The sequence below is a fragment of the Schistocerca piceifrons genome, chromosome 1 (assembly GCF_021461385.2).
Source record: "Schistocerca piceifrons isolate TAMUIC-IGC-003096 chromosome 1, iqSchPice1.1, whole genome shotgun sequence".
NCBI lineage: Eukaryota > Metazoa > Arthropoda > Insecta > Orthoptera > Acrididae > Schistocerca > Schistocerca piceifrons.
The window spans coordinates 235581562-235606948 of record NC_060138.1 but is presented as its reverse complement, the minus strand read 5'-3'; the positions used below and the strand labels follow the sequence as shown (position 1 = coordinate 235606948).

General features: G+C 42.7%; 1 protein-coding gene across 1 annotated transcript in view; it reads right to left on the bottom strand.

Moving 5' to 3' along the window:
• The window catches only part of LOC124803981 (inter-alpha-trypsin inhibitor heavy chain H6-like), a 182512-nt gene that overhangs the window by 25430 nt on the left and 131695 nt on the right, over positions 1-25387 (bottom strand). Inside the window, exons 13-14 of the mRNA XM_047264716.1 lie at positions 17660-17689; positions 3372-3413 (exon numbers count right to left, since the gene is read on the bottom strand). Coding sequence (XP_047120672.1) covers positions 3372-3413; positions 17660-17689 — 72 coding nt within the window. The remainder of the gene's footprint in view (positions 1-3371; positions 3414-17659; positions 17690-25387) is intronic.

The window sequence follows — 25387 nt, the reverse complement described above, 5'->3', positions numbered from 1 at the left end:
GTAATATCACGTACACAAGGTATAAAAGGGCAACGCATTGGCGGAGCTGTCTTCTGTACTTAGGTGATTCATGTGAAAAGTTCCCGACGTGACTGTGGCCGCAGGACGGGAATTAACAGACTTTGAACGCAGATAGGTATTTGGAGCTAGACGTGTGGAAAATTTTATTTCGGAGATCGGTTGGTAATTCAATATTGCGAGGTCTACAGTGTCAAGAGAGTGGCCAGAATACCATATTTCTGCTATTACCTCTCACCATGGACAACACATTGGCCGCACGCCTTCACTAAACGACCGAGAGCAGCGGCTTTTGCTTAGAGTTGTCAGCACTTATAGAAAAGCAACAGTGCATTAAATAGCCACAGAAATAAATGAGTGGAAAAACTTGGCCGTGTCAGAGGGGTCCTGATTTCAGTTGTTAAGAGCTGATGGTAGGGTTCGAGTGTGGTGCAGACCTCAAGAAACCATGGAACCGTCAACAACGCACCGTGCACCTGGTGGTGGTGTATGCTTTCTCACTGGGTCCTCTGGCCCAGAGGAACCGCTCATTGACTGGAAATGGTTATGTTCGGATATTTGGAGACCATATGCGCTTACAGACTTCATGTTCTCAAACAACGATTTCACCGGGCCATAGTTATTCGTGTGTGGTTTAAGCAACTTTCTGGGCAGTTACCGCGAATGATATGGCCACCCATGTCGCCCGATATGAATCCCTTCGACCATGTATGGGAGATAACGTAGAAGTCAGTTCGTGTACAAAATCATGCACCGGCAACACTTTTGCAATTATGGACGTCTATAGAGGCAACATGGCTCAATATTTCTTCATGGGACGTCCAACGACTTATTGAGTCCACGCCACGTCAACACTCTGCTCTACGCCGGACGATAGGAGGTCTGACACTATATTAGAAGGTATTTGATGAGTTTTGCCACCTCAGTGTATATACTACTGGGTTACATGCTGTGTATTACTTAATTTAGTAAAGACGATTCATATTATTGGTATTAATATTTCCACAACAGTCTCTCTAATAAATATGAATAAAATTCTTATGTGCCTAAGTTATTAGGCGTGAGTTATCAGTGAACAAGTCAGAAATGGTAAGAATATTTACCGATAGGCTTAGAGCCGCTCGTCTACATTTCTGGTTTCCCGTCCGCTAGTATTTGTCTCATGTGGATTTTTGTGTTCTGGTATCTTAAGTTCAGTTCACAGTAACATTTAGTACATTATAAAGTTTAAAATCAGTATGGGAGATATTTTTAATCATACTTAAAACTAGTTTTGTTCTGCACCGTACATGTCAGCAAACACATTGTCGTGAATTCAGCTCTCAGTTACAGCCTACTTTACTGGTTATATGCTGAGAAATGCTTCTTCAAATGTAGAAATAAATATTTTCATAAATATTTTCGCAAACATTAGAGATAATATAAAACATTTTTGCTGACAGTGAACATATAGTATGATTACTCAAAATATGGAACACGACTAGTTTATGCACACTCTTGAATGTAACTGGTATGTTATTTACTTTTTTGTTTGGTGTTTAGAATCAGAGGGATCTTATTGGCATTTGTGAATGTTTCTTTTGCCTATTGAATGATGTCAAGGAGATGGAGGAGCTGCGTGGCAGATAAAGTTCGGCCATTGGCTGGGAGAGGAGGAGTAAATTAGTGTTTAACGTCCAGTCGACAGCGAGCTCATTAGAGACGGTCCACAAACTCAGATTAGGGAAGGATGGGGAGGGAAATCGGCAGTGTCCTTTCAAAGGAACCATCGTTGTGTCTGCCTGAAACGACTTAGGGGAATCATGGAAAACCTAAACATTGATGCAGAAGGTTTACCTACTCACATTTCCACAATTTCAAACACTTCTACAGTAACTGACGGAAGTCTGAATAACAAAGTGCCAAGTCGAACAGTGGGTCCAACGTTTGGTACACAGGCAGCAGGTTGGGTAGGCTGTTTGCATGTGCTCTAAGCAGCTTTTAAAACAAGCCGCGAAACGCACTCTGTTAATGGTGAGGCTGAAAATGTGGATTTGTATGCATGGTCTAAAGTTGAACCCCAATCTTTTGGGGACTGTCGTCCTTCTGTGGACATATGTGTACCAGCAGAAGTCGAAATTGATAATTTCCTGTAGATTCTTTTCGAACTTACTAGTAAAATTACTATGTACAATTATGAGCTACTGATTCTTTTGTATTAATATTCACCACTCTATAATTCATGATTGTCGTAGAAGTACGCTACTGGCCATTAAAATTGCTACACCACGAAGATGACGTGCTACCGACGCGAAATTTAACCGATAGGAAGGAGATGCTGTGATATGCATATGATTAGCTTTTCAGAGAGTCAACAGATGGGGACGTTTGCAAGACAACAACGATCTGCACGAACAGTTCGACGACGTTTGCAGCAGCATGGACTATGAGCTCGGAGGCCATGGCTGCGGTTACCCTTGACGCTGCATCACAGACAGGAGCGCCTGCGATGGTGTACTCAACGACGAACCTAGGTGCACGAATGGCAAAACGTCATTTTTTCGGATGAATCCAGGTTCTGTTTACAGCAGCATGATGGTCGCATCCGTGTTTGGCGACATCGCGGTGAACGCACATTGGAAGCGTGTGTTCGTCATCGCCGTAATGGCGTATCACCCGGCGTGATGGTATGCGGTGCCATTGGTTACACGCCTCGGTCGTGTCTTGTTCGCATTGACGGCACTTTGAACAGTGGACATTACATTTCAGATGTGTTACGACCCGTGGCTCTACCCTTCATTCGATCCCTGAGTAACCCTACATTTTAGTAGGAAATGCACGACCGCATGTTGCAGGTCCTGTACGGGCCTTTCTGGATACAGAAAATGTTCGTCTGCTGCCCTGGTCAGCACATTCTCCAGATCTCTCAGCAATTGAAAACGTCTTGTCAATGGTGGCCGAGCAACTGGCTCGTGACAATACACATCCAAGCTCTGTTTGACTCAATGCCCAGGCGTATCAAGGCCGTTATTACGGGCAGAGGTGATTGTTCTGGTTACTGATTTCTCAGGATTTATGAACCCAAATTGCATGAAAATGTAATCACATCTCAGTTATAGTATAATATATTTGTCCAATGAATGCCAATTTATCATCTGCATTTCTTCTTGGTGTAGCAATTTTAATGGCCAGTAGTGTAGATAATAAATTGAGCAGTTCTATTTGATACTGCTCTTTGGAACACATTCTGACATGTACCCTCTGACTGTTATGTTGGATGAAAATTTTTTTACTTAAAGGATTAATACTACAGAAAATATTTAGGGTTATTTAGAGCAGCGGGTGCACGAGCAAGTCTTTTCTGAAACCCTTACCTGTTGTGGCCACTACGGTGATATCGAAATCTAGACTGGGCTCTGAAACAAATGGAAATGACATTAGAACCAGATCGAGAGTAGTTTATTCTATAAGGTGTATCAAAAAGTTTCCGCTTGAGGGCGTTGGGACAGCTTAAATGCCACCCAGTGCGACTCCGATGTGGGTGTGTAAGCACCGACATGCAGAGAAATAATTAGTGTGGCCTTCGAACGAGAAATTTTTGATCGTCCCTTCTAATACACATCGTGCACTGAAATAAAATAGTTGCTTTGCTCTGTTATAGCTTACATCTTTGACACTTTTCAGAATGCAGACTTTAATTTTTATCTCCTTGACTAGCTTTCTTACTTCTTCTATTTTTAATAGTGGATGCCTAGAAAGATACCAGAATATAAGGTTGAGAGTAGGATGGGCAGAATAGGGGACATCTAATCGAGCAACATAATCGTAGGTCGAAAATGCACTCTTGTGGAGCTACGCCTATAAAACGGCAGCCAATCTCCAAAGAGAGAGCGAACATGTGCACATTTAACACAAACTAATTTGCCCCAGTTGATCCTCGTTACCTTAAAGAACTCTATGAATAGTTAAATTAACTCAAGATAACTGTTGAATTAAACTGTCAAAGCTAGGCAAGCATTAAATTTCTACCCTAGTGTGGTTTCGTTACACACGATTCTTTGTTATTTTTACTGTAGGAAACTGGATTATTAACTCAGTCACTACAGATGTTTTGTAACTCCATTAAGTTGTCAAGATAAAAAGCTGCACTTCAGAAATAGGACTGCAGTAAGGTAATGATATTTGTATTGTATTGGGCAGTGCTTTTAATCATTACATCAATAGAGTAAGTGCTTTAAATTTTGTTAACTAACGGAGAACATGAACGAACTTCTGTTCCGTAAAATAGATCAATAACTATAAACTAGGCATCAACAAAAATGAAAGAAAACATGTCAAAGACTCTTATTTTCTCGTATTACATTTTTACAGCAAACCATTTAAGTGGATCAACTCAGCCTAATTCTGCATCCTACATTGCTATAAAGTTGAATTGTCGAAGATATCCTGAAAATATTTTGCGACGAGCTCTTCTGGGGTGTTGATTTCCATGCACTCTTCGTTGCTAGCTAGCCATTCTGTGGCCGTAGCTCGACAACTTGCGTATCCCACTAATCTGGGAAACATCTGTATATTCGTCGAAATCTTTCTCTTCTGTGGCAGTGCTGCCATTTTTCTTTCGACCTCTATGTGTCAAGTGCCCGAGGCCAATGTACAGCAATTGTTTCTCGTCCTATAGGCTGGAGGCACAAAGTATCCAGTTACACGGCTTTCAGTCTGCTATAAAATGTTTAAATCACACAACTACTGTCTGCTCATGTAAAAACGTCCCACATAATGTCAGAGTGTCACATAATAATTACTTTCCAGCATTTTTTGATCTGGTTCTTCATTTTTCTCATCAAATATTATGTGGTTAATTAAATTTTACTTTGCTAATTTGGAGATGAATCAGTGGACTGATAGTGACTTAAATTTTTCTGCTCCAAGACTTGAACTGTCCTAGATGACTTACCTGTAGCTACTTCACGACAGGAATAGCTCACCGACGCACTAAAACATGTCAACATTCCCACTTGGTCCTGAAGGTGTCTTCCATAATGAAATTTTCCGCATTGAAATAAACTTAGGACATCGAGCAATTGTCTGGTTAAGGACGATAGTTTCTGTTCTTCTTTGCTATGTGTACCGTGTGGTATCTCATTACTAGAACGTTTCCTAACCCATGATATTATTGACATGTAACTGAACTTATATTTGCATCCCTCTGAGCTCTTTTGGTGGGTTACAGTATTATTTTCAACTGACACTGAGTTTCGCTGTAGATATGCCTCGGTATGCCTTTGAGCAGTGTAAATGCATTTGTCAATAGCATAAAAGTCAAAAGGAAGTCCGCACGAAATTCAAAAGGAAGGAAGAAGCAATCAGGATTAGCATTTAACAGTTCCAAAGAGTGACGACGACAGCGGCTTGCTGTCGTGGTAAACACCGGCAGCCAAGGCCACGACCAAAGACGACAGCTTCGCAAATAGGCCCCTTCCACATTGCCATTAGGGGGCACGCCTGTTGCGGCCCTGCTTGTATCTGCGATGTTTCCTGGCCCCAAGTAGCCCGAGCTATATCCTTCCTCCACGACTGTATTGATTCAGTATGGCTGGAGCCAAGCCAGCTGAAGCTGACGCACTGTCGTGGACACCATCACTTTCGGAGCCCACATGTGGCACCAGCAGTCCACCGCGAGCAACGGACGTTCTCATCATGATTTGGTATCCAGTGGGCTCAGACCTTTTCTGTGAATGTAATCTGAGAAATTACCGATTGATCGAAGAAGTTTTGCAGTGTCTCTATGACGAAATTATCGTTTGCCCTTGTGGTTTCATGGGAAAAGTCTCTTTTACGTTATTACTAATAGCGTGTTTATTGTTATTTGCCTACCTAGGAGATTGTTCTTGCTAAATGAGCCCTTGTCAGGCACCTTCAGTCATTGGCGACGAGATTTTTGGTGAATTTCTCCCTAAATTTCCACAGTTCCCATGTTAGATGGTGTTCTTTAGACAAATTTGCCCACATGTGGTGTACTAACACTGTTCATTTCAGTATGTTTTCTGTCAACATAGACGTAACCACCCATTTGCTCATAAGATTACAGCCTTCACAAAAACCTTTGTTTCAAACGATTGCCCCAACCACCACGGCGCCATAGGTCTGCCATCGTCTTTCCCCACACCGACTCATGCCGCACCGCCATTCCCATTTTCCGCATTTGACAACAAAGCGTAACTGTCGGTACCTGTATACCTCACCTGGAACAGCATTTCATTGATGTTGGAATTTCAGGTGACAGGCATTAACGAGATTTTTGTAGCCTTACTGAGGTGATGAAGTGTATTGCCTTGATGAGAATGAGATTTTCACTCTGCAGCGGAGTGTGTGCTGTTATGAAACTTCCTGCCAGATTAAAACTGTGTGCTTGACCGAGACTCGAACTTGGGACCTTTGCCTTTCGCGGGCAAGTGCTCTACCATCTGAGCTACCGAAGCACGACTCACGACCGGTCCTCACAGCTATACTTCTGCCAGTATCTCGTCTCCTACCTTCCAATCTTTACAGAAGCTCTCCTACGAACCTTGCAGAACTAGCACTCCTGAAAGAAAGGATACTGTGGAGACATGGCTTAGCCACAGCCTGGGGAATGTTTCCAGAATGAGGCAAAGGTCCCGAGTTCGAGTCTCGGTCGGGCACACAGTTTTAATCTGCCAGGAAGTTGTATTGCCTTATTCTACACCCGAATGCTGAAGTCGCATTATTCGTCTTATCATCAGATTAAAACTATATTAATGGTACAGGTTGACTCTGAAATAGAACATAGTAGCAACCAGCCACATTTTACAATTTATTGAGATAGCGCCGATACCGGTTTCGAACCGAGAGATCATTTTCATCGGCTAGTTCACGTTTTACATTAGCTTTCGCCTTTTTCTTCGCCAACTGACAGAATTTCCTTGGGGTGGTGGTGCCCTAAACCAAAACAAGATGTGTTACAACGTCTTTTTAATCGTAATTGTGCTTCACAATGATTTTAAGTGAAATGACGAATTATTAAAGGAAAGATGTTTCTGTTACTTACGGTGAAAAATCCACACCATTATGTTCCAGTGCAGACTGCTTATGATCTAGCAGCAGCGAAAACAGTATCATGTACTTTTTGTGTATATGTATGCACATAATCTAAAGCACCACTTACACACTCAGACGTTTCATCACATGGAGGTATGTATACAAAGATGGCGATATTACAACCATAACGATGCCAAAGACATCCACTCTCAGAGATATTCCGTTATATACATGTATGTGACAGCAGAAATTTGTAAATTGCTAATGTTACATTACTTACTATTTATATTGAAAGAAAGCCGATTAAAATTAAGATAAATAAATAAAACACTTATAAAGTGTTACTGCAGTGATATTCCGTAAATATTATGGTATTCATTGGAATCAAAGTAAATGATAAGGGCCAGATTTACATAAATATTACAACTATTGACATATTATGTAAATATTATGGCATACACCGAAACGACGGTAAATGGTTTGGGACGGATATGCAAATATAAATGTTACAACAATGGATATTTCATTATTTTTTATTATTATTACTTTAAATTAGAAACCAGATGAACGAAATTTTGAAGAAAGGCTGCATTGGCTACCTCAGTTTGTTCACTGAGGACATTTTATCGTCATTTACTTTTATGTACATATATTTCAATCTCTTCAGAGCAGGTTCATAAAACTATCTTTCTCAGAATGGTAGAATACTTGTACATGGTCTTCAATTCTCTTTATTCCATGACTGTTAGTACTTGTGTGCATGGAAAATGTGGATTTTGAAATGTTGTTCAAACGTATGGGATCTATGTGCTCTTTGAACCGAGTCTCAATGCTTCTATCAGCTTGTCTTGTATAGGAAGTTGGGCAACTTTGGCAGTTGAGTTTGTATATTCCAGATTTTTTGTTCGGGAGGTTGTTATTCTTTAAGTTGTGAACTGCTAACTGCTGGAGTTTGTTGTTTGTGTAGAAGCTTATTTTTTGTGATAGTTTGTCTATCATGAGAGGGCTGTATCCATTGTTTGAGGCTATTGTTTTAATATACCGATTTGTCTTTATTTTTGAACAGGTTCAAGTGGAATTCTGAGTAGCCAATTCAATGTGGATCTAAAATAACCCATCTTATGCTGGTTTGGATGAAAAGATGAGCTGTTGATACATACATCAGTGGATGTTGGTTTTCTATAAATCTCAAAATCTTGTTTATGGTTTTATTGGTGGTTTTTACGTCTAAGAAATTGATGCTGTTGCTGGTCTCGTGTTTAGCGGTGAATTTAATGTTTTTGTGCTTGCTACTCATATTTGTTGTTAATGTGTCTATTTCCTCATTGGTACCATGTGTGTCATCAACATATCTCTTGCAGTGGATGATTTTGCTGTTGATGTGATTGTGTGATTGTTAGCTTAAAAAAATATCAGACGTGTATGGACAACACCTGGTAATTATCCCTCAAGGTCACTCAGGAGCGCACTGTTTGTTGAAAGTGTGAAGTGAGCGGAAGACACGCGTACAAGAGGGTTACTGAGTTGAGATCAGTTTGCAGAGCCTCATTGGGTTCATGGGTTAATATCATATATGGCACCAATGAATCAGCATACGATTGCTTACACTACGAATTTGTGCACTGAAAACAACCATCTGGAAGAAGAGTTGTACTATCCATTCCCAGTGTGTTTAGCAATTCCTTGTGAGGGAACTGAAGAATTTGTGGTGAGCTAGTGTCACATGAACTTGGGAATCTAGTAGCTCCATTAATATAGTGCTATTTTGTCAAAAACTGACATTTTGAGCCCGTGGCTGTGTGCTCACCTTGGTACTGTCATACAATTACTTCAGTTGTAATAACAAAATATACAGACAGAAAGATGGGTTGGCAACGGGTAGCACCCTAGCTGGGATGTTGCAGATATTTGCATAAATCACTAATTTTTATCACCTAAAATATTCGAAAAACTGTAACTCAAATGGCCTGCAAATATTTATAAAATTAAGCGCAAATAATACAAAACATGTTTAAAGTAACTTACAAATTAATTAGAGAAATGAAAAAAATTGATAGAAGGTTGCAAATGAAATGACAGAAAGGACAATTATATTAAAATCTCTTTGTTTTTCCTTACGAAATCTCATTCTTCGAATATGTTAAAAAAAATTTCTACACTGAAGAGCTAATGAAACTTGTAAACATGCCTAATATCATTTAGGACCACCGGGAGCTCCCAGAAGTACCGAAACACGACATTCCACAGACTCCACGAATGTCTGAAGTAGTGCTGGAGGAAACTGACACCATGAATCCTGCAAGGATGTCCATAAATCCGTAAGAGTACGACGGAAGATTTCCTCAATAGCACGTTACAAGGTGTCCCAGATATGCTCAATATTGTTCATGTCTGTGTAGTATGGTGGCCAGCGGAAGTGTTTAAACTCATAAGAGTGTTCCTGGAGGCACTCTGTAGCATTTCTGGACGTGTGGGGTGTTGCATTGTCCTCTGGAGTTGCCCCAGTCCGTCGGAATGCACAATGGATATGAATGACTGCAGGTGATCAGACAGGATGCTTACATACGCTTCATCTGTCAGAGTCGTATTTAGACGTATCAGTGGTACCATATCACTAAAACTGCATAGGCCCCACACCATTACAGAGCATCCAGCAACGTCAACAGTCCCCTGCTAAAATGCAGGGTCCATGGATTCATACCTGTACACGTCCATCCTCTCGACACAATTTGAAACGAGACTCGTCCAACCAGGCAACATGTTTCTAGAGATCAACAGTCCAAAGTCGTTGTTGACGGGCCAAGGGGAGTCGTAAAGCATTTCGTCGTGCAGTCATCAAGGGTACACGAGTGCTCGTTCGGCTGCGGAAGCCCATATCGATGATGTTTCGTTGAATGGTTCGCATGCTGACACTTTTTGATGACCCCCACAGGACAGTAATCAATGTTTGACTATTATAGAGGTTTCCGTAGGGAGTTAACGGATTTAAAATCAGGATAAGTGCTCTATAACGCCCCCTATAGATTATATCTGTGTGCCAGACTGAGACTCGAACTTACGTCCTTAGTACTGGGTTCAGATTTCGAGTCTCAGTCCGACACATAATTTTAATCTACCAGGAAGTTTCATATCACCACTCACTCTGCTGCAAAGTGAAAATTCTCTCTGAAAGGGCTTTATAGTTCTAATACCTGGTGGGCTCCCAACAAGTGCTGCTCTATAATTGTGGAAATCAGTGACCTTTCGTCATGTTGAGCTTAGATTGAGTTATTTTCAATTTATCGTCATTTCTGAACTTAGAAGAAGTTAATTTTGGGAATTTTTCCGCTATTTAAGGCTAGTGAGCTGTTGGCTCTTCTATTTGAAATTAATTGCTTAAACTGTGATGTCAAATTAGAAAAGGGGTGTTGCTTAAAATCTTAATGTGAGATAAATAGTGCTTAAACATAGCATTAGTGGACATAGGACAGGTTAGTACGCTTATAGATACATAGTTTTAAATTAAGCTCCAAAATAACTAGTTTGAACTATAAGATCACAAGGGCTGTCGTGTAAACTTACGGGGAAAGGTAGGTTTACAATTTTGGTACTGAAAAAGCACGAAGCGGGACGACACATGTGTTGACAATTTTTGTCTGCCAACCTTAAACTTGATGCAACAGCTGTTTAAATGGTAACATGAAAGTGGAAATTCTGGAATTCTATAAATGACCTGACAGCTACAAAGAGCGACACACATCATAGTGAATAATATGTTGAGGGAAACATGTTAAGTAGATCAGCATCTTGGTTGCTGCAGTATACTGTCACAGAGACTGTTCCAGTATCCCAGGTCGGCCATCTTGGATTCTGTACTTAGCAAAAGTGACACCAGTGTAAAATCTAATGGCCATCTTTAATTCTACATTTAGCACAAGTGGTCTTCGTCCACAAACATGGCAATGCACCATTTTGGATTTTCGAATTTTCCTCCAATTTATACTTAGCTCAACGACAATATTTCGACAGCGACGCCCCACCATTTTATACACAGGGTAAGTGACCTATGTCAGAGGGGTGGGGAAATCTGGCAACTGCTGATGATGCCAGAGGGGAAGAGGGTCGGTTGAGGAAATTCAAAAACTTATCATTGATATCTTCAGTAATATACTTTGCATCAAAATCCGCACTGCCTATCTGCTAGTGTCGATGAGGATTTTTGCCATTCAAGATTTTCCAGAAACAACAGCCTCACAGACACACTACATTGCTGGCTTCAGTTATCTCAGCTCTGTATCGTGAGACCTGTAACCCACGAGCTCTCCTCTCTCAGTACCAGCCTCTATCGCTATACGACTCACATAATATGTGGGCAATGGTTTCTTCATGAGTCCCAGCACACATCATCCACCTAATGGTACGGTATAGTGGAGGTTCAGCTGCAGAATCAATCATAGCTCCACAAATATATAATTAACTGCGACCTCGAGGATTCTGCGTGTTTCACTGTTGCAGATATCCCACGTTCAACGTTTGGACTCGACCAACAACTGCAGCAGGAGCAGCAGTGCTTGCGAAATGGGAGCCAGCCGGTCAGCACGACACTGACGGACATATTGGGGCCTACTTCGGAGCCGACGTCCCCATGCCCATGGTCGTCGACAGCAAGGATCCAGGCACTTCGCTTCCAGCAGCTGTCCACGACGGTCAACCATCTCTCCTGGTGAACTAGTAGTCCACCTGCCTAATGCCCTGGATATGCATGGCCGAAGAATGACGCTATAGCTGTTATGGTATCGTCAGATAGAAACGAACAATCATGGGAATATGCGGTACCTCCAGTAAGATCAGAGGTACCCATTTCGCGAACAAGAGTGCCCACATCGACTTTAGGAGGTGCAGCTATCACGACCCTACCTGAATCCATGACGTCAGGTGGTCACAAATACACCATTCCGTATCATTCTGCCACGTATATCTTAGGACATCGCAAAGCCACAGCCAAGCCAATTGAAAGCGACGCACCATCCTGGACACCATCGCCAGTAGTCTATCACCGGCTGTGTAGTAATTCGTCACGCCAACGATCGCTTGGATACATAAAAGCGTTATCATTACCGTTTTCGGAAATATTTAAGACTCTGAACGTGCTTAATTCACAAAAAAGTTTTCTATGGATAAAACAGACTTCGAACATCATTAATTCATTTAACAGTTCTACTAATGTCTTTTCCATGTGATGATATGATGTACATCCATTGGAATATTAAACGATTTTATATTTGTTATATCTGTGCGAAACTTTTTGTGGATTAAGCACATCTGGAAATGGTGAATCTTTGTCGAAACCGGTAATGTAAATATTTTTTTATACATCTAAGTGATTGTTGACGTAATGAATTATTATACAAACATTACCAAAGTCGCCTACTTCTAGTTGACAAAGTTTTAACGTTCAGTGACATTGTCCTTTGGTATTTAGTGGTCTTAGATTTCTTCTGTGGCTGTGAATTCTGGACAGCCGTCCAAACAGTGGTCCAGCTGGACTTGTTAGTTCACAGAATTAATGTTCCGTTACCGGTCTGTAAATTTATACTTATTAGTGGTAATAAAGGTATCCAACAATTTGACACTTTTCTGGTGACTAAATTGACTACAGCCATTGTGGTTTAGTGAGAAGTGTCCCGTTTTGTTATCAAATTGGTTATTATTATTTATGTACCTGGGAGCTTGTTCTTGTTTAGTGAGGCCTTGTCGGGTCACTTCATGTATTTAACGCCTTTGTGAAACCACTGAAATCCAAACTGGAGGTCGAACAGAGATTTAAAAACCACTCATCCCGTGTTACATGCCCATAATCTTAATCACTACACTGCCTCGTTCCATATCAGTCTCTTGGCCTAGGCAGAAAGCAAGAAAAGCTTAATGTTTTGAATCTGGGGCCCCTAGAGTAGAAGAGAACGAGTCTCAAAGCAGAGACAAAGTAGAAGCTGTAGCATTCTCTGGATTAATGCCTCCGAGAGCGTTTGTACGGTAAGTAATGACTTTGAGTCATTCAAAGTTAAAAGTCTGTATGTGCTGTGACGTTTATAAGAATTTGTAAATACAGGGGGCATAGAGTGAGAGGAATATCCGAACATCTCCGCCCTATGCTTCGCTTCAAGAAGCTACAAGAGGCCAAGTGTTAAAGATGAATGTTGCACATCGAAGAAATAGTTGCTAACATGTTAACTGTTTGTAGATAATATTTAAACAATCTATACGTTTGCCTTCCGCATCTAATTAGTCAGGGATTGTGTTACCCGAAAGATCTGGGATCGATTCCCGATATTATCAAGAAGTTCCCATAGTGGTAGGAATCGAACAGGACACAGTCAGCCTAGTATAGACATTAAAAGAACTATTTAAGGAGGAAATAATGGTTGTTGTTGAAAAAATTAGAGATTCGTCAGTCACACGGCGGAATGCAGTGGACGCCCATCTTCAGTCCGCAGAGACAGGAGGAGGAGTTATGATTGTTATTGTATAAGGTATGTGGGAATTCGTGGAAACGAAGCACCCGATACCACAGCTAAGAAGGCACGTGCCCTACTTAACGGGATGCAAATTACCATCCCCCTGACTGTCGCATTGTCATCGCTGTGAACTCCCGTAATGCGTCTATGGGAGGAACGATGGCTGTGCAAGGCGGATAACGAGTTTCAAATAAGGAGTCTGTAAAATTGTGGCGCAACTTCTTCCATCCAGTTACAGGAAATCATGTCTGCTTAACGTGTCTTCGGACAGGGGACAGCCCCTCAGTCTTTCGCATCTTTTCAGATGTGAAGACCAACTACTTAGAGACGCTTGTGGGGTATAGATTAAGAGTTCCCCATACTTTGACTGAATGTAGTTTTTGTTATTACATGATGGTTGAGTTGATTAGCGTGATGATGAAATGAATGTGGAAAGTGTTTTGTGGTCTTTGACCATCTCCCAAAACTCTTTGACACGAGATTTTAGCAGAGAAAAGGCAGTCTCATCCACTTATTGTCTAAGTGATCACGTAAGTACCACCTCCGGATTCGTTGATTTGAGCTTTTTCTGTTTTTTTATTCGTGCTTCAATGATCACAGCCTGTGTTAAGTTTTGCATTCTGAGAGTAGTTGTGCGTTATGTGGTAGAGGGTGAGGGAGAGCAACTATAATTTTATATAACTTTTAGTATGTCTGCGTACTATATGTAGGGTCTTTCAAAAAGATTCATCCTATTTCATCAAGTTCTTACAAATGACTGAAAATAGAAAATTCGGGTGAATTTTAACTTACCATCAAACCTGAACCATAGCTTTGGCGTAGTTGGAAGCTGCCGGTTCATATGGTTGACAATAGCGGTATCCCTAAAGCAGCTACCTCACACACTAACTTGCTTGTTCATTATGTAACGTAGGTCTAGTCGATGGAGATGGCCCTAACACATCAACAAATCACGCAGAAAATTACATTTTTCAACAGAGTGGAACGCCATAGCGCTGGCTCAGATTAAAAAAAAAATTTAAACACTGAGCTACCTAAACCATGAATCGGCTATAAGGGAAGTACGATCTCACATGGGCCTCATTGTGGGCCTGATTTCAAGATCTGAGATTCATTTTCGGGGATTCGTAAAAGACTGCGTCCATGTGCCTCCTCTTCCAACAACTGTGAATGAACTGCGGCGATGCATAGCCACAGCAGGGAACGCAATGACTCCAGACATGCTTGCAAAAGCATGGGGTCAATTGGGCTATCGTCTGGAAGCTTGCCGTGCGTCCGGTGAAAGCCAAATTTAACATTTGCGAAACTTAAATGAAAGCTCTGATGTTAAACGTAACTATAAACAGTAGCACAAGTTTGTATGTGAAGCATGTAAAAGATATACCCTCTTGAAAATCAAAACTATAGAGTATTAGCAGTTACCATCTTCTCGTGTATACTAAGATGGTATCTGTTCTTTCGGACCATGGAGCTCGTTAGAATCAAAGTACAATGAAACGAACACTCTTAGCTGCTTACAGGCGTTGACATCACTATAACCTAACTGAATTTCACAACCAATTCTTAAACTTACAATGAAATGAACACCCTTAGCTGCTTACAGGCGTTGACATACGCCCACGGGGACTGATGAAAATGTGTGCCGGGACCGGGACTCGAACCCGGGATCTCCTGCTTACATGGCAGACACTCTATCCATCTGAGCCACCGAGGACACAGAGAACAGCGCGACTGCACGGATTTATCTCTGGCACGCCTCCCGCGAAACCCACATTCTCAACGCATTGTCCCGCACTACGTTCGTAGTGCCCCCGCCCATGATACGCATTACTCGCGGCGCGTTGCCGATTCCCGTAAGAGTTCGGGCACTGTTTGTGCATTCGCACAGAAGAAGAAAATGGTCAAGTGGCCGGCTATGTATATACTAAGATGATGTCTGTTGTTTTGGACATGTCCGAAAGAACAGATACCATCGGTGACCATGCAGCTCGTTAGAATGAAAGTACAATGAAACGAACACTCTTAGCTGCTTACAGGCGCTGACATACGCCAACGGGGACTGATGAAAATGTGTGCCCCGACCGGGACTCGAACCCGGAATCTCCTGTTTACATGGCAGACGCTCTATCCATCTCAGCCACCGAGGACATAGAGAATAGCGCGACTGCAGGGATTTATCTCTGGCACGCCTCCCGCGAAACCACATTCTCATTGGTAGGAATGGGGCCAATGTACAAGACTGCCGGTAGCGGTGGTTACGAGAATGTACGGTCGCAAGAGAAACGGGCTTTGGACGGCCACACGGTACCACCGGAAGGGTAGATCATAGTGTTGGGCGTAAGGCTTTGGTTCATCGTACAGTATCTGCAGCAGCAATCTGAGCAGCAGTTGACGCCACAGTGACATAACAGACTGTTACAAGTCGTTTGCTTCAAGGAAAGCTCCGAGCCAGAAGCCCTGTACTATGCGTTCCACTGACCCCAAACCGCCGCTACTCACGCCTTCAGTTGTGTCAAGCGAGATCTCAATGGAGGGCAGGGTCGAGTTATGGTCTGTTTTCTGGTGAAAGCTGGTTCTGTTTCGGTGTCAGTGATGGCTGCGTGTTGTTTTGAAGGAGGCCTGTTGATGGCCTGCAATCAACCTGTATGCTTGCTAGACAGACTGATGCTACACCTGGATTTATGGTCTGGGGTATGATTTCATACGACAGCATAACCACTCTCGTGGTTGCCCGACGCACCCTGAATGGAAATCTGTACGTCAATCTGGTGATTCAACCTGTTGTGCTGCCAGTCACTAATAGCATTACAGGGGCTGCTTTCCAACAGGGTAATGCTCGCTCACAAAACGCTGTTGTAACCCATAGCGTCCGTAAACAATCCCTTTACGACTAGATACTGATAGCAGTTGACAATGTGGCAGTTGAAAGACTCACATGTACATGAGCAACTCTTGTTTCTACAGTGTCGTCAAATCTGGCAGGTAATAGAATCACGTTTCGATATCTCCTGTTATTAATGTTGAGATTGTTGTTGTTAAGAGCTTAAAATATCGTTGTCAACTCTTATCTGAAACCGTAGTGATTCCTTGGAACCATTTATTACTTACCGATATTTTGAAGTAAATTACTTCCACAATACTCACATAGAAATAGCCGTAACATGCAGAGTCAATATTGTACAATGTATAATTATTAATAATAAAATAGTAACAGTGTCTATACCTTCAGACCCTTCTTCGCGAGTCGAGGCCGAGAGGCGGGGACCAACCGTCCGAACGCCAGTGCTGACGTGGTATCGGCACTGATGTGACGCCAAACAGGCGACCAATCATATCCCCCCCCCCAAACAAACCAGCTGACGTTTACCTGTAGTAGATCTGGGATGCTGCTCGTTCTCTCTCTCATGCAATGAGGGCTTTCACGACCGGATGGTACTGTTGTTGATAATTCTTCCGGGTTATAAGGCCTTGGTCCATGGAATTCAATTCCTAACGTTTCGTCCAATACTACGTTGTACATCTTCAGAGGTATGGCTGGTCCTACTGAGTCCTGCCAGTCGGCAGAATTATCAGCAACAGTACCATCCGGTCGTGAAAGCCTTCATTGTATGATTAGAAGACTCTACGGGGAGAATGTCTCGAAATCAGTTAGACTTCTGGAAGTTTCACGTAAGAAGAAAGCACATTTACTTTGAGTCTGCAGGACTCAGCAGGACCAGCCATACCTCTGAAGATGTCCAACGTAGTATTGGACAAAACGTTAGGAATTGAAGAATTCCATGGACCACGGCCTTATAACCCGGAAGAGCTATCAACAACCGTTCTCTCTCTGTTTCTGGCTAAGACTCGCAGTGGGCCAATACTAAACACTGATTTCCAAGTGACTGAAGTTTCCCTTTATGCCTTCGACTACGTAGTGCCCATGAACTCTCCTCTGAATAAACCAGCTGTGTGTTTAGTAAGAATCCTTATTGACCCTATCCTTATTATTCCTAGCCTGGCGTCAACTGTCTAATTTGGCCATTCTGTGCGATCCAAAGTTTGTGCATGCATTCATCTACATCATCATTTATACTACGTATCTGGACTATTAAACCTGTTGCTGTACTCACCTGCAAAGTCAACCGATGGAAATGAGCGATCTGAAACAGATTACCGAGCATTCATTAACATTATGCTCATTATTCCTTGTAATAACAAATTACATAATTGCATTCTATAATACGTACAGAAAGCTCAATTGAATGTATTGCGCGTGAGACAAGGGTAAGCCCTTAAACCTGTCCAGGTAAAAAGCCTGTGTTCTTAGAAACTATAAAATAACTCGACACCCTGTTGTTGATTGCCACAAGCAAGGTAGCATCACCTTACATCAGTTTTACAGTCTCATCATTTCTTCTTAACAATGTACAGCATTTCATTCGATAGATATACGTTAAGTGTATTTGAGTTTCGAAAATCCTAGCTTTATAGCTAACAACTGAATCTGGGGACAATAAGTCGTTTATAGTGATTCAGTTTCTAAAACAACAATACAAAGTGGATTAAGTACATAGTCTATTAAATAACTAATTACTGAAATAGACCTGATTGAAAATGAATAGAGATCAGGTCATGTAAGTGTTAATTTATTAAAATTCTATAAGCTTGTAATCAGAGAGGATATCAAAAGAAACAAATGCTTTTGCTTTCAGTAAGCTATGAAACAAGTCCTCCTTCACCTGCTGGCATCCAGAATGATATCCCTAACAAAGCTACAGAGAACACATACACATAGCTACCCTTATAAAACATGATAAATATCATACAGAAAGTATAGAACATTGTTATTACTATTGAAAGTCAAATTGTGTAATCTTCTTAATAAGAGCTGATTACTATTTAATGATTAAAATGATTTTAAGCAAAAACAGACAACTGAAATATTTGCTTTTTTTACACAATAGAGAGTAGTAAAATTCCACAGAAAAACAAACAGTGCCTTCTGTCATATAAGAGACAATTATATGGCCCACCAAGCTCTATAGTAGGTGATTCATTATATTACATTTTTGTAAATGATACCCAGAACAGTTTAGTAGTAATGATTATCAATGTTTGTAGTATAGACTACAGTGGAAATAATTCCATGCTTGGTCACATGGGTAGATAAGAGTTTCTTTCAGTTTGTAACAAGAAATATCGTAACAATTGATATAATGATATATAATGTATGCGAGCACCACGCTTACCACAAAAATAATAAGATTAATAATTTTTCTGTTAACCTTTTTCCAATACATCAGTCATTATAACGCCATTGGTTTCCATTTAATTTTGTATTTTTCGTTTAATTTTCAGTACCTAGTACTTTTATATTTTACATTAAATTTTTATCTCCACACTTCAGTCAGCGTACAGCTCCCAATAAACTTCTCATGTCATTTTCACTTGTTGTCAGTGTAAACTACGCTACGGTGTGTACATATGGGACTCCACAGAACACAAGTCGTTTATCTCCATGTTCTTCTAAATTAAAATTATTTTAGATGATATCTTGAAATATCTTGTCGTAATTTCCAAGTATATTTACTTTGTGATAGCTTGGTATGTCTAATTAAAGCGCTTCACACAGTGTTGCAGTTAGCTCATTCTTTCATAGGTTTTAACAAATATTTGTATTTATCATGAGCTCATCCCCCGCTCTCAATTTGACATTTAATATTATATACCTACCGAATTCTCATTTTCTTTGATGCGTTATTCGGAGCTTGCCATCTGAGCTATTGTTTTTATGTTTCATCCTGTTATTGCGGAATGTAATACTACACTGGTGCCATTTCTTTATTCGACTTTGCTTTATGAATCACAGTTAGAATTAAGTGACTATGAAACATTTTTCTCTTTGTAGCAATTCTAGTTCAACTTACAGCACTTACAACGGGTGCAGCTTGAATATACTCGTGACTTCTTTTCTTAAAGTACTTAGAACAGTGAAGGATATTTATAAACATAAAAAGCCAGTTTTTTCACAATTTTAACCTTTATCACGTGATTTTCTCCCAGAAGAGAGACGCTGTTTATTGACTTACTTCATTTTCTGTCATTTCAGCTAACTCATCTTTATAGGTCTTGTATGCCTGCAAATAGCTTACTGTCATTAATGCTGAAGGAAAGAACCCATACTCCCTTGAGAGTTACTGAAGATAATAACCAAACTCAGAAAGAAATATTCCTCAAGTGTGAAAAAGACAGCAACAACACAAGAGACCCCCGACCCACTATATGACTGGATTTTATGAGGTCCATTTTAAATTGTGCAGCTCTAACAGCTGTATAAATGTAAAACATGTGGAAATTTGAGTCTCATATTTTTAAAGGCCACCTTCCCTCATTCACTATCATAAGGCAGATCTTTGATTTTGTATACAATATTGCTCATTTTATTCGTTGTTCCTGTCACTATTATGATAAAGAAGGTTCCAAACGTGGCACCGAGCAATTTATATCTTCATAGTATCTCTGAGTACTTTTTTATTAACTTTTCATAACTTCTTTTTAAAAATTGTATTAAATATTCTTTTGTGGAAGCCTTCTCTTACTCAGTCTTTTATGGGTACCATTGAGCTGTCATTGGCGTATCACCCTTCGATAATTTATAAGGCAAGGCACTTTTCATGGGATGGTTTTTTATTAAATACAGCTCAAAAAGCTGTTTATATTCCTGACAGCCTGTAACTATAATTCCTATAATATCTAAATGTCGTCCATAATATCTTTTAGAAATTTATCATTAGTTTCTGTTTTTCACAGTGTTCTTGAAGTTACAATATTGTATAGTTAGCTTCAAGAAGGTCACCTTTCTTACTACCTCATATGTGAAGAGTGTATATGCATGTATCAAGCCTATTACAAGGCATTCCCTTGTATAGGGTCCAAGAGCACAGCACAAATGCCAAAAGAATACGTAAGCTCTCCACCAGTATATTCTGTGTGTCGAATTTTACAAAGGTAATAGCGTGAAAAGTCAAATGGAACATTTCATGGACACCCACATAGCATCCACTAAAGCCAGATTCCATATCCTATCACTACTTTGACATTCGTTCTGTATTGAATGCTTTCGTTGTGACCTGAATATTATCTAAATTTACACTTTTCTTGCACTTATGTGTATTATCAAATTGGTGTACCAGGCAGCTCCTCAGTACCTCAGGAAGTTTCCCACAACAGTTCCCTAATAAGATTATAAGACCAACTAAGTCTGTCAAATCGTTGTCACTGAGCAGTGAGTATGGTGCTGTTTATTGGCATAGAAATGATGAAGCCATAGGAGGCATACTGCATGGAGGTGATAAAAGTAATGGGACAGCGATATACACATGTGCTGATCGCGGTAGTATTGCGTACAGAAGGTACAAAAGGGCAGTGCATTGGCGGAGCAATCATTTGTACTCCTCTGAAACGTTTCCCACGTGATTATGGCCGCACGACGGGAATTAACAGACTTTGAACGTGGGCTACGTGGTATGGTATTTGGAGTTAGACTCACGGAACATTCAATTTCTGAAAGTGGCAGGCTGAGATTCACAGCGTCAGTAGTAAACTGAGAATGCCGAATTTCAGGCATTAACTCTCATCATGGACAACGCAGTAGCCGACGGCGTTCACTTAACGACCGAGAGTAGCGGCATTTATGCGTAGTTGTCAATGCTAAAAGACAAGACACACTGCATGAAACAATCACAGGAAAAATTTTGTGGGATATACGACGAACCTATCTATTTGGGCAGTGTGGCGAAATTTGGCGTTAATGGGCTGTGGCAGCAGACGGCGGACGCGAGTGCCTTTGTTAACAGCACGACATCGCCTGCAGCGCCTTTCCTGGGCTCGTGACGGCATCAGATGGACCCTAGAGGACTGGGAAAACGGTGGCCTGGTCCGATGAGTCCTGATTTCAGTTGGTGCGAGCCGACGTTAGGGTTCGAATGTGACGCAGGCACCACGAAGCCATGGGCTCAAGTCGTCAACAAGGCTCTGTGCAAGCCGGTGGTGGCTCCATAGTGGTGTGGGATGCGTTTATGTGGAGTGGACTGCGTCCTCTAGCCCAACTGAACCGATCATTGACTGAAAATGGCTATATTTTAAGTCCATTTGTAACGATCCAAAGATGGAATTTTTATGGTTGACAATGCGCCATGTAACCGGGCCACAGTTGTTCACGATTGGTTTGAAGAACATTCTGGACAATTCGAGAGGATGATTTGGTCACCCACAACGCCCGACGTGAATCCCATCGAAAATTTATGGGACATATCGAGTGATCAGTTCGTACACAAAATCCTCCACCTGCACTACTTTCATTATTATGGAGAACTGTAGAGGCAGCATGGCTCAACATTTCTGCAGACGACTTCCAACGATCCGTTGAATCCATACCACATCGTTGCACTATGTCGGGAGAAAGGAAAAAAATGGTTCAAATGGCTCTGAGCACTATGGGACTTAACATCTATGGTCATCAGTCCCCTAGAACTTAGAACTACGTAAACCTAACTAACCTAAGGACAGCACACAACACCCAGCCATCACGAGGCAGAGAAAATCCCTGACCCCGCCGAGAATCGAACCCGGGAACCCGGGCGTGGGAAGCGAGAACGCTACCGCACGACCACGAGATGCGGGCGGGGCAGAAAGGAGGTCCGTCATTATATTGGGAGGTATCTCATGACTTTCGTCACCTAAGTGTATAGGACATTATCTATCATAGCTGTCGCTGGTTGGAGCGTCATATGTTTAAAGTCGCTAACGCCATAATGTTCCTTACGAACAGTAGTTTTAATTACACACTACGCGTAGTTTTAAACTAAGCTCTTAACAGCAATTCCCCATCGAGTTCTGCCGAGCACAAAAACTATCTTGTGCTTCACCTACAACACCTCGCGTCCCCCCAGGGGGTCCACAACTCTTTTGTGGACACGTGTGTAGCGAGCACGGGACCCCGAGCTAATGTGGCCCTCCTTCCTTTCCGGGCTGCATACCTTCCCTTCCCTTTCCGCATCCCTCCCCGTCCCCCATCTTGGGCCCCCCCCCCTCACCTCTGGCTCTTTCCTTCCCTTTCTCCCCCTCTGGGAGTATGGTTTGTGCCTACGTCCGGAGACGGACGCTCGAAACTTTTCCAACTTACTTGCTTTCTACACTTAAAAGTCCTCGTCCTTCCTCTGTCCTTCTTTTCCTTCCCTCTTCTCCTTGCCCTTTTCTCCGCTGCGGCGTTTGAGACCCCCTCTTCTTTCCTTTCCCTTTCTCTTTTTTCCTCCCTGTGCGTGTCTGAAGGCCGACCCACGCACTTCCATGCGTAGCCGGTGACGGGGTAACGCGTAATTCCCCGCCCCGGGTAGACAGGTAGGACACGTACGTACCCCCTGGTAACGGCCAGGCCCAGGGAGGGGTGATTACCCGAGCTGATACCTTCCGAAAGTGCCGATTGGTCCCTCGGTCCGTTTGTCGGGAGGTGTGACCTGAGGTGTGAACAATCACCTAAGGCGGGTGTGCCCTCGGTGAGGGCCCCCACAAGGGAGGAGCGCGCCATCGGAGACGCCGGTAATCATGGGGGATTCTTCCGCAATGGTTTCCTCACCTTCCACTATGTCTGCTCATAAACGTAAGTTCACTGAGTCTCAGCCACAGACGGTTCTTCCATCGTTGCCACAGTTCCTTGTTGTTTCTCGGTCTGACGAAGGTCACGGCTTTTCCACGGTCAACCCTTTCATTATTCAGAAAGGTGTCGACGCAATTGCGCGTCCTGTAAAGTCTTGTTCCAGATTACGGAATGGCACCCTGTTGTTGGAAACACACAGTGCCCTCCAGGCTCAAAAATTGCTGCGTACTTCTCTGCTCCACACCTTCCCTGTCCGGGTGGAACCGCACCGTACCTTAAATTCCTCGCGTGGAGTTGTTTATACACGCTCCCTCGATGGATTGTCTGACGAAGAAATTCAGCACTACCTGTCTGACCAGGGCGTCACAGCTGTTCATCGGGTTATGAAAAGGGTTGACTCGAACATCATTCCCACCCGCACTGTCTTCTTGACATTTGACAAAGTTCAACTCCCATCAAAAATTAAAGCAGGCTATGAGATAATTTCCGTTCGCCCTTACGTCCCAAACCCTACGCGTTGCTATCGATGTCAGCGGTTCAATCACACCAGCCAGTCCTGTTCCAATCCGGCCAAATGTGTTACATGTGGCAAGGATGCCCATGAGGGTGCTTGTCCACCTCCATCCCCTCGCTGCATCAACTGTATGGGTGACCACGCTGCTTCCTCTCGAGATTGCCCCGTTTTTAAGGACGAAAAACTCATCCAGGAAATAAGAGTGAAGGAAAAGGTGTCGACCTTTGTTGCTCGAAAGTTACTCGCCAGTCGACAGCCCACTGTGCCTCAGAAAGGAAAATACAGCACTGTCCTTGCTTCTCCTCGGCCAACAAAGGAGGCGGCCACGCAGACTTGCGACCTCACCTTTAGTACCACGGTCGTCAGATCGGCCAGCGCAAAGATCGCCCGTTCAACCTCACCACTTTAGCCTGCCCACACTATGGCTCACCCTTCGTCGGGTTCTGCTAAATCTCGAGCCCAAAAGTCAGACGCCAAGTCTTCGAAAAAAGAGCATTCTCGTGAAGAGATTTTACGTACCGCAACTTCCCAACCATCGGTTCCTCCTTCATCTAAACATCATACTTCCAAGAAGGCTACGAAGAAACACAGTTCCTCTCCTTCTCCGCCAAGGCGTGTCCCATCTACAGCACCACCTGGCGGAAATCGCCCTCGGCCGTCTTCTGTGTCGCCAAGGCGCACTGCTGGTGGCCGGTCAACTGGCCGATCGTTGGTGGCTGGAGCTGCTCCTGACCAACCTATGGATCAGGATCTTCTGCCTTCGACAATGCCATTCCATGCTGTCGGTCGCAAGCTCTGAGCAGTCGTTCAGTTGACAGCACCCTTGGTCACGTTCCTCCATTTTCTGTTCACCCTATGTCCATTATCCACTGGAATATCCGCGGCATTCGAGCCAATCGGGATGAATTGTCGATCCTCTTACGATCCTACTCGCCGGTCATCTTCTGTCTTCAGGAAACAAAGCTGCGTCCCCATGACCGCTTTGTTCTCCCTCATTTTCAGTCCGTCCGATATGACCTCCCCTCTGTTGAAGGCACTCCAGCCCATGGAGGACTCATGATTCTGCTCCACGATACTCTCCATTATCACCAAATCCCCTTAAACAGTTCCTTCCAAGCTGTCGCCGTCCGTCTTTCCTTTTCTGGATACACGTTCTCTCTTTGTACGGTATACATTCCGTCGTCCACACCAATGGCACGAGCTGATCTCCTTCATCTTCTTGGTCAGCTTCCACCCCCGTATTTGCTGGTTGGGGACTTCAATGACCACCACCCGCTTTGGGGATCTCCACATCCTTGTCCACGTGGCTCACTATTGCTAGACGTCTTCCACCAAGCGGATCTAGTCTGCCTCAACACTGGGGTCCCCACATTTTTGTCTGCCTCCACGACAAATTTATCTCATTTGGACCTTGCGGTCGGTACTGTTCCGCTAGCTCGGCGCTTCGAATGGTTCGCCCTTGATGATACACACTCGAGTGACCACTTTCCATGTGTTCTTAGACTGCAGCCTCAACTGCCATATATGCGCTCGCGACGCTGGAAGTTTGCCCACGCCGATTGGACACTTTTTTCGTCTCTAGCGACATTCGATGACCGTCGCTTTCCCAGCGTCGACGATGAGGTCACACATATTACCGACGTTATTCTCACAGCTGCGAAACGTTCAATACCACGCACCTCCGAATTG